This window comes from Salmo salar, chromosome ssa10, assembly GCF_905237065.1.
Source record: "Salmo salar chromosome ssa10, Ssal_v3.1, whole genome shotgun sequence".
NCBI lineage: Eukaryota > Metazoa > Chordata > Actinopteri > Salmoniformes > Salmonidae > Salmo > Salmo salar.
The window spans coordinates 24,473,194-24,487,447 of NC_059451.1; the positions used below are offsets into that span (position 1 = coordinate 24,473,194).

At 39.4% G+C, this 14,254-nt stretch overlaps 1 protein-coding gene across 5 annotated transcripts in view; it reads right to left on the bottom strand.

Moving 5' to 3' along the window:
• LOC106613840 (DNA-binding protein RFX2) overlaps positions 1-14,254 on the bottom strand; it is a 72,121-nt gene that overhangs the window by 29,743 nt on the left and 28,124 nt on the right. For 4 of the 5 annotated variants that reach the window (XR_006756923.1, XM_014216501.2, XM_045687543.1 and 1 more), the window contains one exon: positions 10,210-10,323. Coding sequence is in view for 4 of the 5 variants with exons in the window: in XM_014216501.2 (XP_014071976.1) it covers positions 10,210-10,314 (105 nt within the window). In the remaining variant the exon portion in view is untranslated. Of the gene's footprint in view, positions 1-10,209; positions 10,324-10,433; positions 11,502-14,254 lie in introns of those variants that run through there. The other variant, XM_014216503.2, reaches the window with a different exon arrangement.

A 14,254-nucleotide genomic window follows, 5' to 3' on the forward strand; every position in this document is an offset into this window, starting at 1 on the left:
TACCTAACCCTTATATACCTACTATACCTAACCCTTATATACCTACTATACCTACTATACCTAACCCTTATATACCTACTATAACTAACCCTTATATACCTACTATATATACTATACCTATCCCTTATATACCTACTATACCTACTATTCCTAACCCTTATATACCTACTATACATAACCCTTATATACCTACTATACCTACTAGACCTAACCCTTATATATCTACTATACCTAACCCATATATTCTACTATACCTAACCCTTATATACCTACTATATATATATCTCTTATATACCTACTATACCTAAACCTTATATACCTACTATACCTAACCTTTAAATACCTACTATACCTAACCCTTACATACCTACTATACATAACCCTTATATACCTACTATACCTACTAGACCTAACCCTTATATACCTACTACACCTAACCTATATATTCTACTATACCTAACCCTTATATATCTACTATACCTAACCCATATATTCTACTATACCTAACCCTTATATACCTACTATATATATATATCTCTTATATACCTACTATACCTAAACCTTATATACCTACTATACCTAACCTTTAAATACCTACTATACCTAACCCTTACATACGTACTATTCCTAACCCTTATATACCTACTATATATACTATACCTACCCCTTATATACCTACTATACCTACTATACCTATCCCTTATATACCTACTATATATAGTGTAGCTATCCCTTATATACCTACTATACCTAACTCTTATATACCTACTATATATTCTGTACCTACCCCTTACATACCTACTATATATATACTGTACCTATCCGTTATATACCTACTATACCTATCCGTTATATACCTACTATACCTACTATACCTATCCCTTATATACCTACTATACCTATCCCTTATATACCTACTATATATACTATACCTACCCCTTATATACCTACTATACCTACTATACCTATCCCTTATATACCTACTATATATAGTGTAGCTATCCCTTATATACCTACTATACCTAACTCTTATATACCTACTATATATTCTGTACCTACCCCTTACATACCTACTATATATACTGTACCTATCCGTTATATACCTACTATACCTATCCCTTATATACCTACTATATATACTGTACCTATCCCTTATATACCTACTATACCTACTATACCTAACCCTTATATACCTACTATATATAGTGTAGCTATCCCTTATATACCTACTATACCTAACTCTTATATACCTACTATATATTCTGTACCTACCCCTTACATACCTACTATATATACTGTTCCTAACCCTTATATACCTACTATATATACTATACCTAACCCTTATATACCTACTATACCTATCCCTGATATACCTACTATACCTAACCCTTATATACCTGCTATACCTAACCCTTATATACCTACTATATATACTGTACCTATCCAATATATAGCTACTATACCTACTATATATACTGTACCTATCCCTTATATACCTACTATATATACTGTTCCTAACCCTTCTATACCTAACCCTTCTATACCTACTATACCTAACCCTTATATACCTGCTATACCTAACCCTTATATACCTAACCCTTATATACCTACTATATATACTGTACCTATCCAATATATAGCTACTATACCTACTGTACCTATCCCTTATATACCTACTATATATACTGTACCTAACCAATATATACCTACTATATTACTGTACCTATCTATATACCTACTAATATACTTAACTAAACTAATATTCTGATAAACTATACAATATATACCTCAACCTAACCCTTAATACCTACTATATATACTGTACCTAACCAATATATACTACTATATATACTGTACCTATCCCTTATATACCTACTATATATTCTGTACCTACCCCTTACATACCTACTATATATACTGTACCTATCCGTTATATACCTACTATACCTATCCGTTATATACCTACTATACCTACCCCTTATATACCTACTATACCTACTATACCTATCCCTTATATACCTACTATATATACACTATACCTACCCCTTATATACCTACTATACCTACTATACCTATCCCTTATATACCTACTATATATAGTGTAGCTATCCCTTATATACCTACTATACCTAACTCTTATATACCTACTATATATTCTGTACCTACCCCTTACATACCTACTATATATACTGTACCTATCCGTTATATACCTACTATACCTATCCCTTATATACCTACTATATATACTGTACCTATCCCTTATATACCTACTATACCTACTATACCTAACCCTTATATACCTACTATATATATAGTGTAGCTATCCCTTATATACCTACTATACCTAACTCTTATATACCTACTATATATTCTGTACCTACCCCTTACATACCTACTATATATACTGTTCCTAACCCTTATATACCTACTATATATACTATACCTAACCCTTATATACCTACTATACCTATCCCTGATATACCTACTATACCTAACCCTTATATACCTGCTATACCTAACCCTTATATACCTACTATATATACTGTACCTATCCAATATATAGCTACTATACCTACTATACATACTGTACCTATCCCTTATATACCTACTATATATACTGTACCTAACCAATATATACCTACTATATATACTGTACCTATCCCTTATATACCTACTATATATACTATACCTAACCCTTATATACCTACTATATATACTATACCTAACCCTTATATACCTACTATACCTATCCCTGATATACCTGCTATACCTAACCCTTATATACCTACTATATATACTGTACCTATCCAATATATAGCTACTATACCTACTATATATACTGTACCTATCCCTTATATACCTACTATATATTCTGTACCTACTCCTTACATACCTACTATATATACTGTACCTATCCGTTATATACCTACTATACCTATCCGTTATATACCTACTATACCTACCCCTTATATACCTACTATACCTACTATACCTATCCCTTATATACCTACTATATATACTATACCTACCCCTTATATACCTACTATACCTACTATACCTATCCCTTATATACCTACTATATATAGTGTAGCTATCCCTTATATACCTACTATACCTAACTCTTATATACCTACTATATATTCTGTACCTACCCCTTACATACCTACTATATATACTGTTCCTAACCCTTATATACCTACTATATATACTATACCTAACCCTTATATACCTACTATACCTATCCCTGATATACCTACTATACCTAACCCTTATATACCTGCTATACCTAACCCTTATATACCTACTATATATACTGTACCTATCCAATATATAGCTACTATACCTACTATATATACTGTACCTATCCCTTATATACCTACTATATATACTGTTCCTAACCCTTCTATACCTACTATACCTAACCCTTCTATACCTACTATACCTAACCCTTATATACCTGCTATACCTAACCCTTATATACCTACTATACCTAACCCTTATATACCTACTATATATACTGTACCTATCCAATATATAGCTACTATACCTACTATACATACTGTACCTATCCCTTATATACCTACTATACCTATCCCTGATATACCTACTATACCTAACCCTTATATACCTGCTATACCTAACCCTTATATACCTGCTATATATACTGTACCTATCCAATATATAGCTACTATACCTACTATATATACTGTACCTATCCCTTATATACCTACTATATATACTGTTCCTAACCCTTCTATACCTACTATACCTAACCCTTCTATACCTACTATACCTAACCCTTATATACCTGCTATACCTAACCCTTATATACCTACTATACCTAACCCTTATATACCTACTATATATACTGTACCTATCCAATATATAGCTACTATACCTACTATACATACTGTACCTATCCCTTATATACCTACTATACCTATCCCTGATATACCTAACCCTTATATACCTACTATATATACTGTACCTATCCAATATATAGCTACTATACCTACTATATATACTGTACCTATCCCTTATATACCTACTATATATACTGTTCCTAACCCTTCTATACCTACTATACCTAACCCTTCTATACCTACTATACCTAACCCTTATATACCTGCTATACCTAACCCTTATATACCTACTATACCTAACCCTTATATACCTACTATATATACTGTACCTATCCAATATATAGCTACTATACCTACTATACATACTGTACCTATCCCTTATATACCTACTATACCTATCCCTGATATACCTAACCCTTATATACCTACTATATATACTGTACCTATCCAATATATAGCTACTATACCTACTATATATACTGTACCTATCCCTTATATACCTACTATATATACTGTTCCTAACCCTTCTATACCTACTATACCTAACCCTTCTATACCTACTATACCTAACCCTTATATACCTGCTATACCTAACCCTTATATACCTACTATACCTAACCCTTATATACCTACTATATATACTGTACCTATCCAATATATAGCTACTATACATACTGTACCTATCCCTTATATACCTACTATATATACTGTACCTAACCAATATATACCTACTATATATACTGTACCTATCCCTTATATACCTACTATATATACACTATACCTAACCCTTATATACCTACTATATATATACTATACCTAACCCTTATATACCTACTATACCTATCCCTGATATACCTACTATACCTAACCCTTATATACCTGCTATACCTAACCCTTATATACCTACTATATATACTGTACCTATCCAATATATAGCTACTATACCTACTATATATACTGTACCTATCCCTTATATACCTACTATATATACTGTTCCTAACCCTTCTATACCTACTATACCTAACCCTTCTATACCTACTATACCTAACCCTTCTATACCTACTATACCTAACCCTTATATACCTACTATACCTAACCCTTATATACCTACTATATATACTGTACCTATCCAATATATAGCTACTATACCTACTATATATACTGTACCTATCCCTTATATACCTACTATATATATACTGTACCTAACCAATATATACCTACTATATATACTGTACCTATCCCTTATATACACTGTTCCTAACCCTTATATACCTACTATACCTAACCCTTATATACCTACTATACCTAATATACCTAACCCTTATATATACTATACCTAACCCTTATATACCTACTATATATACTGTACCTATCCAATATATAGCTACTATACCTACTATATATACTGTACCTATCCCTTATATACCTACTATATATATACTGTACCTAACCAATATATACCTACTATATATACTGTACCTATCCCTTATATACACTGTTCCTAACCCTTATATACCTACTATACCTAACCCTTATATACCTACTATACCTAATATACCTAACCCTTATATATACTATACCTAACCCTTATATACCTACTATACCTACTGTACCTAACCCTTATATACCTACTATATATACTATACCTAACCCTTATATACCTGCTATACGTACTATACCTAACCCTATTATACCTACTATATATACTATACCTAACCCTTATATACCTACTATACCTAACTATCCCTTATATACCTACTATATATACTGTTCCTAAACCTTATATACCTACTATATATACTGTAACTAACACTTATATACCTACTATACCTAACCCTTATATACCTACTATACCTAACCCTTATATACCTACTGTACCTACTATACCTAACCCTTATATACCTACTATACCTACTATACCTAACCCTTATATACCTACTATACCTAACCCTTATATACATACTATATATACACTTTTCCTACTTCTTATATACCTGCTATATATACTGTTCCCATCCCTTATATACCTACTATATATACTGTTCCTAACCCTGATATACCTACTGTATATACTATACCTAACCCTTATATACCTACTACACCTGTAACTCTGACTAGCTTGACCCCATTGATGTACTGGGCCGTTCGCACTACCCTTTGTAGCGCCTTATGCTCAGATGCCGAGCAGTTGCCATACCAGGCAGTGATGCAACCGGTCAGGATGCTCTCGATGGTGCAGCTGTAGAATCTTTTGAGGATGTGGGGGCCCATGCCAAATCTTTTCAGTCTCCTGAGGGGGAAAAGGTTTTGTCGTGCCCTCTTCGCGACTGTCTTGGTGTGTTTGGACCATGATAGTTCGTTGGTGATGTGGACGTCAAGGAACATGAAGCTCTCAACCTCCTCCACCACAGCCCCATCGATCAGAATGGGGGCCTGTTCGGCCCACCTTTTCCTGTAGTCCACGATCAGCTCCTTTGTCTTGCTCACATTGAGTGAGAGGTTGTTGTCCTGGCACAACAATGCCAGGTCTCTGACCTCCTCCCTATAGGTCATCTCATCGTTGTCGGTGATCAGGCCTACCACTGTTGTGTCATCAGCAAACTTAATGGTGTTGGAGTCGTGTTTGGCCACGCAGTCATGGGCGAACAGGGAATACAGTAGGGGACTAGGTACACACCCCTGAGGGGCCCCAGTGTTAAGGATCAGCGTGGAAGACGTATTGTTGCCTACTCTTACCACCTGGGGGCGGCCCGTCAGGAAGTCCAGGGTCCAGTTGCACAGGGAGGTGTTTAGTCCCAGAGTCCTTAGCTTAGTGATAAGCTTTGAGGGCACCATGGTGTTGAACACTGAGCTGTAGTCAATGAATAGCATTCTCACATAGGTGTTCCTTTTGTCCAGGTGTGAAAGGGCAGTGTGGAGTGTGATTGAGATTGCGTCATCTGTGGATCTGTTGGGGCGGTATGCAAATTGGAGTGGGTCTGGGGTGTCGGGGAGGATGCTGTTGATGTGAGCCATGACCAGCCTTTCAAAGCACTTCATGGCTACCGACGTGAGTGCCACAGGGCAGTAATCATTTAGGCAGGTTACCTTTGCTTCCTTGGGCACAGGGACTATGGTGGTCTGCTTGAAACATGTCGGTATTACAGACTCAGCCAGGGAGAGGTTGAAAATGTCAGCGAAGACACTTGACAGTTAGTCCGCGCAGGCTTTGAGTACACGTCCTGGTAATCCATCTGGCCCAGTGGCTTTGTGAATGTTGACCTGTTTAAAGGTTTTGTTCACATCGGCTACCGAGAGCGTTATCACACCGTCATCCAGAACAGCTGGTGCCCTCGTGCATGTTTCGGTGTTGCTTGCTCGTTTGGTAGGCTCGCGTCCGGGTTTTTCTTTGTAGTCCATAATAGTTTTCAAGCCCTGCCACATCCGACGAGCGTCAGAGCCAGTGTAGTAGGATCCAATCTTAATCCTGTATTGACGCTTTGCTTGTTTGATGGTTTGTCCGAGGGCATAGCGGGATTTCTTATAAGCGTTCGGATTAGTCCCTCGCTCCTTGAAAGCGGCAGCTCTAGCCTTTGGCTCGATGTGGATGTTGCCTGTAATCCATGGCTTCTGGTTGGGATATGTACGTACAGTCACTATGGGGGATGACGTCGTCGATGCACTTATTGATGAAGCCGATGACTGAGGTGGTGTATTCCTCCATGCCATTGGATGAATCCCAGAACATATTCCAGTCTGTGCAAGCAAAACAGTCCTGTAGTTAAGCATCCACGTCATCTGACCACTTCCGTATTGAGCGAGTCACTGATACTTCCCGCTTTAGTTTTTGCTTGTAAGCAGGGGGATAGAATTGGTCAGATTTGCAGTCAGATTTGCCAAATGGAGGGCGGGGGAGAGCATAGTATGCATCTCTGCGTGTGGAGTAAAGGTGATCTAGGATTTTTCCCCCCCTGGTTGCACATGTGATATGCTGGTAAAAATTTGGTAAAACTGATTTGTTTGCCTGCATTCAAGTCCCCGGCCACTAGGAGCGCCGCTTCTGGGTGAGTATTTTCTTCTTTGGTTATGGCCTTATAGAGTTGGTTGAGAGCGGTCTTCAGCTTCGCTTTGTGGCGGTAAATAGACGGCTACGAATAATACAGATGAGAACTCTTGGTAGATAATGTGGTCGACAACTTATCATAACATACTCTACCTCACGCGAGCAATACCTCGAGACTTCTTTAATTAGACATCGCACACCAGCTGTTATTGACAAAAAGACACTCCCACCCCTCGTCTTACGTGAGGTAGCATCTCTGTTCTGCCAGTGCATGGAAAATACCGGCAGCTCTATATTATCCGTTTCTTCGTTCAGCCACGTCTCGGTGAAACATAAAATGTTACAGTTTAATGTCCCGTTGGTAGGATCATCTTAATAATAGGTCATCAATTTTATTTTCTAACGATTGCATGTTAGCAACAACAATCGAAGCCATTGGTAGTTTACTCACTTGCCTCTGGCTTATCAGAAGGATCCCTGATCTGCGTCCCCTTTTCTTCACGCAAAAGGCGTGGATCTGGGCCTGTGAAAGCAGGATATCCTTCTCGTCGGACTCATTAAAGGAAAAAGTTTCTTCCAGTCCGTGGTGAGTAATCGCTTTTCTGATGTCCAGAAGTTATTTTCGGTCATAACAGACGGTAGCAGCAACATTGTGTACACAATAAATAAATAAGTTACACAAAACGCAAAAAAAATTAAAATAAATTGCACAATTGGTTGGGAGAATGTAAAACGTCAGCCATGTTCTTCGGCGCCATTCAATTGCATATAGATGACATGCATTTTTCCCCTGCCATTTGATAACGGGCCATTCTAAATCTAAACAAATTTTACATATTAGTAAAGACAAGATTAAATTGAAAATTGTCTGATGGGTGAAAATATGAGTGAACAGTGAACAGCTGTGCAGCCTGAGGCAAGGAACAGAGCGCAAGCTTTTTCTGCTACTTTCGCAAATCATCTGTAGCCTATAGTCATACCACACAGCCCATATACGTTTGATTTCTAAAACATTCTAAGGTTTGTATCATTCACAACTAAAGTTGCCAAATAACTCTAAATCTAGCATACAGGACTACTTTCAAAATGTTAACTTGTCGCTCAACATAACCACTTCATATGCGCACTCACTCTGTAATGGGAAAAATATCCTTACTATTTTATTCAGCTAAGTTCAATTATATTCTTCTTACTATAAAATCATGTCACGAATTTATAAGCACATCTTGTCAGCTAAATGAACAAGCCTACAGCCTATGGCATGGAGCATAGCCAGATAACATGGGCCAACAGAAGGCCAACTCATATTCTGTTCTTCTGAAATACATTTTATTCATATCATAATGTTCCTTTAGACCTGAAAAAAATAAATAATGGATTTATTGTGATGGTGTATATTAAATTAATGTTTTAAATGTAGAAGTTCCAAAGGCGTGCATCAGCGGCTCGTATGTGTGGAGGTGTGGATATGTTAAATGTTAATTAACGGTCAATAACCAGCTGACAAAATGATGTCATGACCGCCACAGCCCTAGTACTGTGAGGTAGAGTTATGGTTGAGTGAGAGAGACTCACTGCGCTGCATGTGAGAGAACACAGCCTGGTTTTGTATATTTATTTATTAAGGATCCCCATTAGCTGCTGCCTTTACTCTTCCTGGGGTCCAGCAACATTAAGGCAGTTCTATACAATTTAAAATACTACATAACATGACATTTCATACAATTTTTCACAACATTAAGTGTGTTCCCTCAGGCCACTACTCTACAATACAAAATCCATTTGTACGCGTGTGTGTGTGTGTGTAGAGTGCGTCTTATGTGTAAGCGTGTGTGTCTCTTCACAGTCCCCGCTGTAGCATAAGGTGTATTTTTATCTGCTTGCATCAGTTACCGGATGTGGAATAGAGTTCCATGTAGCTATGGCTCTATGTAGTACTGTGCACCTACCATAGTCTGTCTATTCTGGACTTCTGGACTGTGAAGAGACCTCTGGTGGCATGTCTCGTGGGGTATGCATGGTGTCCAAGCTGTGTGCTAGTAGTTTGAACAGTGCATTCAGCACGTCAACACTTCTTACAAAAATAAGTAGTGATGAAGTCAATCTCTCCTCCACTTCGAGCCATGAGAGATTTACATGCATATTATTAAATGTTAGCTCTCTGTGTACATTTAAGAGCCAGCCATGCTGCCTTGTTCTGAGCCAATTGTAATTTTCAGAGGTTCCTCTTTGTAGCACCTGACCACACAGTTGTCCAGGTGCAACAAAACTAGGGCCTCTCTTGTTGATAGTGTAGTGGTTTACCTGTTGTGAGGCTGGGACAGGCTGCACCACGGGGGCCTGGGCGGAGGTGGACGTACGCAGCGCCACACTGGACGACGAATCGGACCCTCCCTCTGAACTCTGCATGCTGGGAACCTACAGGGGAGAGAGGGATGGGGAAGAGGAGTGAACACAAGGATATCCAAGGCAAGAAACAAGACGCACAGCCCTGCCTGACAGGACAGGAGAACAGACAGCATGCATACCTACTCAGAGCCAGGCCTGCACATGTGCTGCCATGCCAAACAAATGGGCTTTTCACAGCATGCCTGAGAGAAGGGCCAGGGCTTTCATATTGCCCGGGGGGGGTCCAGACCAGGCTCCAGCCAAGTCACTCGGAGTCACCTCAGAGCCCCAGAGGCGCCTTACTTCTGGCCTTTATTACTGGAACATTAACAACACTGGTAAAGCCAGCAACACTAAACAGCTGCTTAGTAGAAGTCCCGCTGCTAGGAAAGACGCAGGTGGAAAAAGTTGGTGAAAACAGTTGTGAGTATTGTCAGGACTTAGGAGGCCCGGTCCTCCAAACTGTAAACACTCTCTCGAACATTGGGAGAAAATATGCACAGCATGGCAAAAGGGAGTGAGAAGAGCAAAAAAATGTGAGAAGAGCAAAAAAATAGAGTGACAGAGGCTCTCTCTTTCAGAGAAAGAAACAGAGGGGAGAGGGAGGGATTGAAAATAAAATAAATAAAAAACTTTCACAGCCCCGCCAAAGAAAAGAGAAGGAAAAAAAAGAAGAAAATGGCAGTGGGGCTCCCACCCCTGCCAGGGTACTGAAAATATTCAGTGTTTGTTTCAAATGAGAGCTGTTCTCTGGGGGCTCCAATAATCCAGCTGATATCAGGAAATTCCTCAATGCTTTGTAAACGTTTGCCGGTTGCTATGGTGAGGAATCCATGACGACCACCCCTAACTCTGCCCCGCTCTCCTCCCTCCCCCCACTGTGCCATCCTTTCTCTTATTTATAAAGCTCATGCACAGGAACTTTCGAGTGTGGCCACAAAGCAAGGGAGGAGGTGAAAGAGACGGGAAGAAAGGGGTTGGGGGTCTTGCAGGAGGGAAGGCACCACAACTCTAGAAGATCAGGAGCTAAAACAAATGAGGCCTAATTAGTCAGCAGACATGGATACATATGGAGTGATTTCATAGCCAAATGAAATTGTACTTTAATTCCATAATTCAGAATTTGTTTTACTGAATTTAACATTTTTGAATTTGTAATGCACAAATTGGATCATTGAATTAAGACATTTAGTGGCCGGGGACTTTACACTCCTAGTGGCCGGGGACTTTAATGCAGGGAAACTTAAATCGGTTTGACCTAATTTCTACCAGCATGACACATGTGTAACCAGAGGAAGAAAAGAAAAAAAAAAAAAAAAAAAAGAACTCTAGACCACCTTTACTCCACACACAGACACATAAAGCTCTCCCTCGCCCTCCATTTGGCAAATTTGACCATAATTCTATCCTCCCGATTCCTGCTTACAAGCAAAAACTAAAGCAAGAAGCACCAGTGACAACCAATAAAAAGTGGTCAGATGAAGCAGATGCTAAGCTACAGGACTGTTTTGCTTGCACAGACTGGAATACTGTCCCGGGATTCTTCCGATGGTGTTGATGAGTTCACCACATCAGTCACTGGCTTCATCAATAAGTGCGTCAATGACGTCGTCCCCACAGTGACTGTACGTAGACTAACGTTCAAAAGTTTGTGGTCACTTAGAAATGTCCTTGTTTTAAAAAAAAAAAAATTGTCCATTAAAATATCAAATTGGTCAGAAATACACTGTAGACATTGTTAATGTTGTAAATTATTATTGTAGCCTGAAATGGCTGATGTTTTATGGAATATCTACATAGGCGTACAGAGGCCCATTACCAGCAACCATCACTCCTGTGTTCCAATGGCACGTTGTTAGCTAATCCGAGTTTATCATTTTAAAAAGGCTAATTGATCATTAGAAAACCCTTTTGCAATTATGTTAGCACAGCTGAAAACTGTTGTTCTGATTAAAGAAGCAATAAAACTGGCCTTCTTTAGGCTAGTTGAGTATCTGGAGCGTCAGCATTTGTGGGTTCAATTACAGGCTCAAAATGGCCAGAAACAAAGATCTTTCTTCTGAAACTCATCAGTCTATTCTTGTTCTGAGAAATGAAGGCTATTCCATGCGAGAAATTTCCAAGAAACTGAAGATCTGGTACAACGCTGTGTACTACTCCCCCCAAACTGTCTCTAACCAGAATAGAAAGAGGACTGGGAGGCCCCGGTGCACAACTGAGCAAGAGGACAAGTACATTAGTGTCTAGTTTGAGAAACAGATGCCTTACAAGTCCTCAACTGGCAGCTTCATTAAAAAGTACCCGCAAAACACCAGTCTCAACGTCAACAGTGAAGAGGCGACTTCGGGATGCTGGCCTTCTGGGCAGAGTTGCAAAGAAAAAGCCATATCTCAGACTGGCCAATAAAAAGATAAAGACGGGAAAACAGACACTAGACAGAGGAAGATTGGGGGAAAAAAGTGTTATAGACAGACGAATATAAGTTTGAGGTGTTCGGATCAAAGAACATTCGTGAGACGCGGGAAAAAAGTAAGATGCTGGAGGAGTGCTTGACGCCATCTGTCAAGCATGGTGGAGGCAATGTGATGGTCTGGGGGTCTTGAAGAAGGAAGGCCATCACTAAATTTTACCCATACCCTGTGGACGCCGCTTAATTGGAGCCAATTTCATCCTACAACAGGACAATGACCCAAAGCACAACTCCAAACTACGCAATAACTACTTAGGGAAGAAGCAGTCAGCTGGTATTCTGTCTATAACGGAGTGGCCAGCAGTCACCGGATCTCAACCCTATTGAGCTGTTGTGGGAGCAGCTTGACTGTAAGGTACGTAAGAAGTACCCATCAAGCCAATCCAACTTGTGGGAGGTGCTTCAGGAAGCATGAGGTGAAATCTCTTCAGATTACCTCAACAAATTAGCAACTAGAATGCCAAAAGTCTGCAAGGCTGTAATTGCTGCAAATGGAGGATTTTTTTGACGAAAAAAAGTTTGAAGGACAATTATTATTTCAATTAGAAATCATTATTTATAACCTTGTCATCGTCTTGACTATGTTTTCTATTCATATCGCAACTCATTTCATGTATGTTTTCATGGAAAACAAGGACATTTCTAAGTGACCCCAAACTTTTGAACGTTAGTGTACATACCCCTACCAGAAGCTGTGGATTACAGGCAACATCCACAATAAAGGGTAGAGCTTCCGCGTTCAAGGAGTGGGACTCTAACCCAGAAACTTAAAAGAAATTCCGCTATGCCTGCCGACGATCCTTCAAACAGGCAAAGTGTCAATATAGGACCAAGAATCGTACTATACCGGCTCCGACGCTCGTCAGATGTGGCAGAGCTTGCAAACTATTAGACTACAAATGGGAAGCACAGCCGCGAGCTGCCCAGTGACACGAGCCTACCAGACAAGCTAAATTACTTCCATGCTCGCGTCGAAGCAAGTAACACTTAAACATGCATGAGAGCATCAGCTGTTCTGGACGATGTGAGTAAGACCTTTAAACAGGTGAACATTCACAAGGCCAGATGGATTACCAGGACGTGTACTCCAAGCATGCGCTGACCAACTGGCAAGTGTCTTCACTGACATTTTCAACCTGTCCCTGACCAAGTCTGTAATACCTACATGTTTCAAGCAGACCACCATAGTCCCTGTGCCCAAGAACACTAAGGTAACCTGCCTAAATGACTACCGACCCGTAGCGCTCACGTCTGTAGCCATGAAGTGCTTTGAAAGGCTGGTCATGGCTCACATCAACACCATTATCCCAGAAACCCTAGACCCACTCCAATTTGCATACTGCCCCAACAGATCCACAGATGACGCACTCCTGCCGTCCACACTGCCCTTTCCCACCTGGACAAAAGGAACACCTACATGAGAATGCTATTCATTGACTACAGCTCAGCGTTCAACACCATAGTGCCCTCAAAGCTCATCACTAAGCTAAG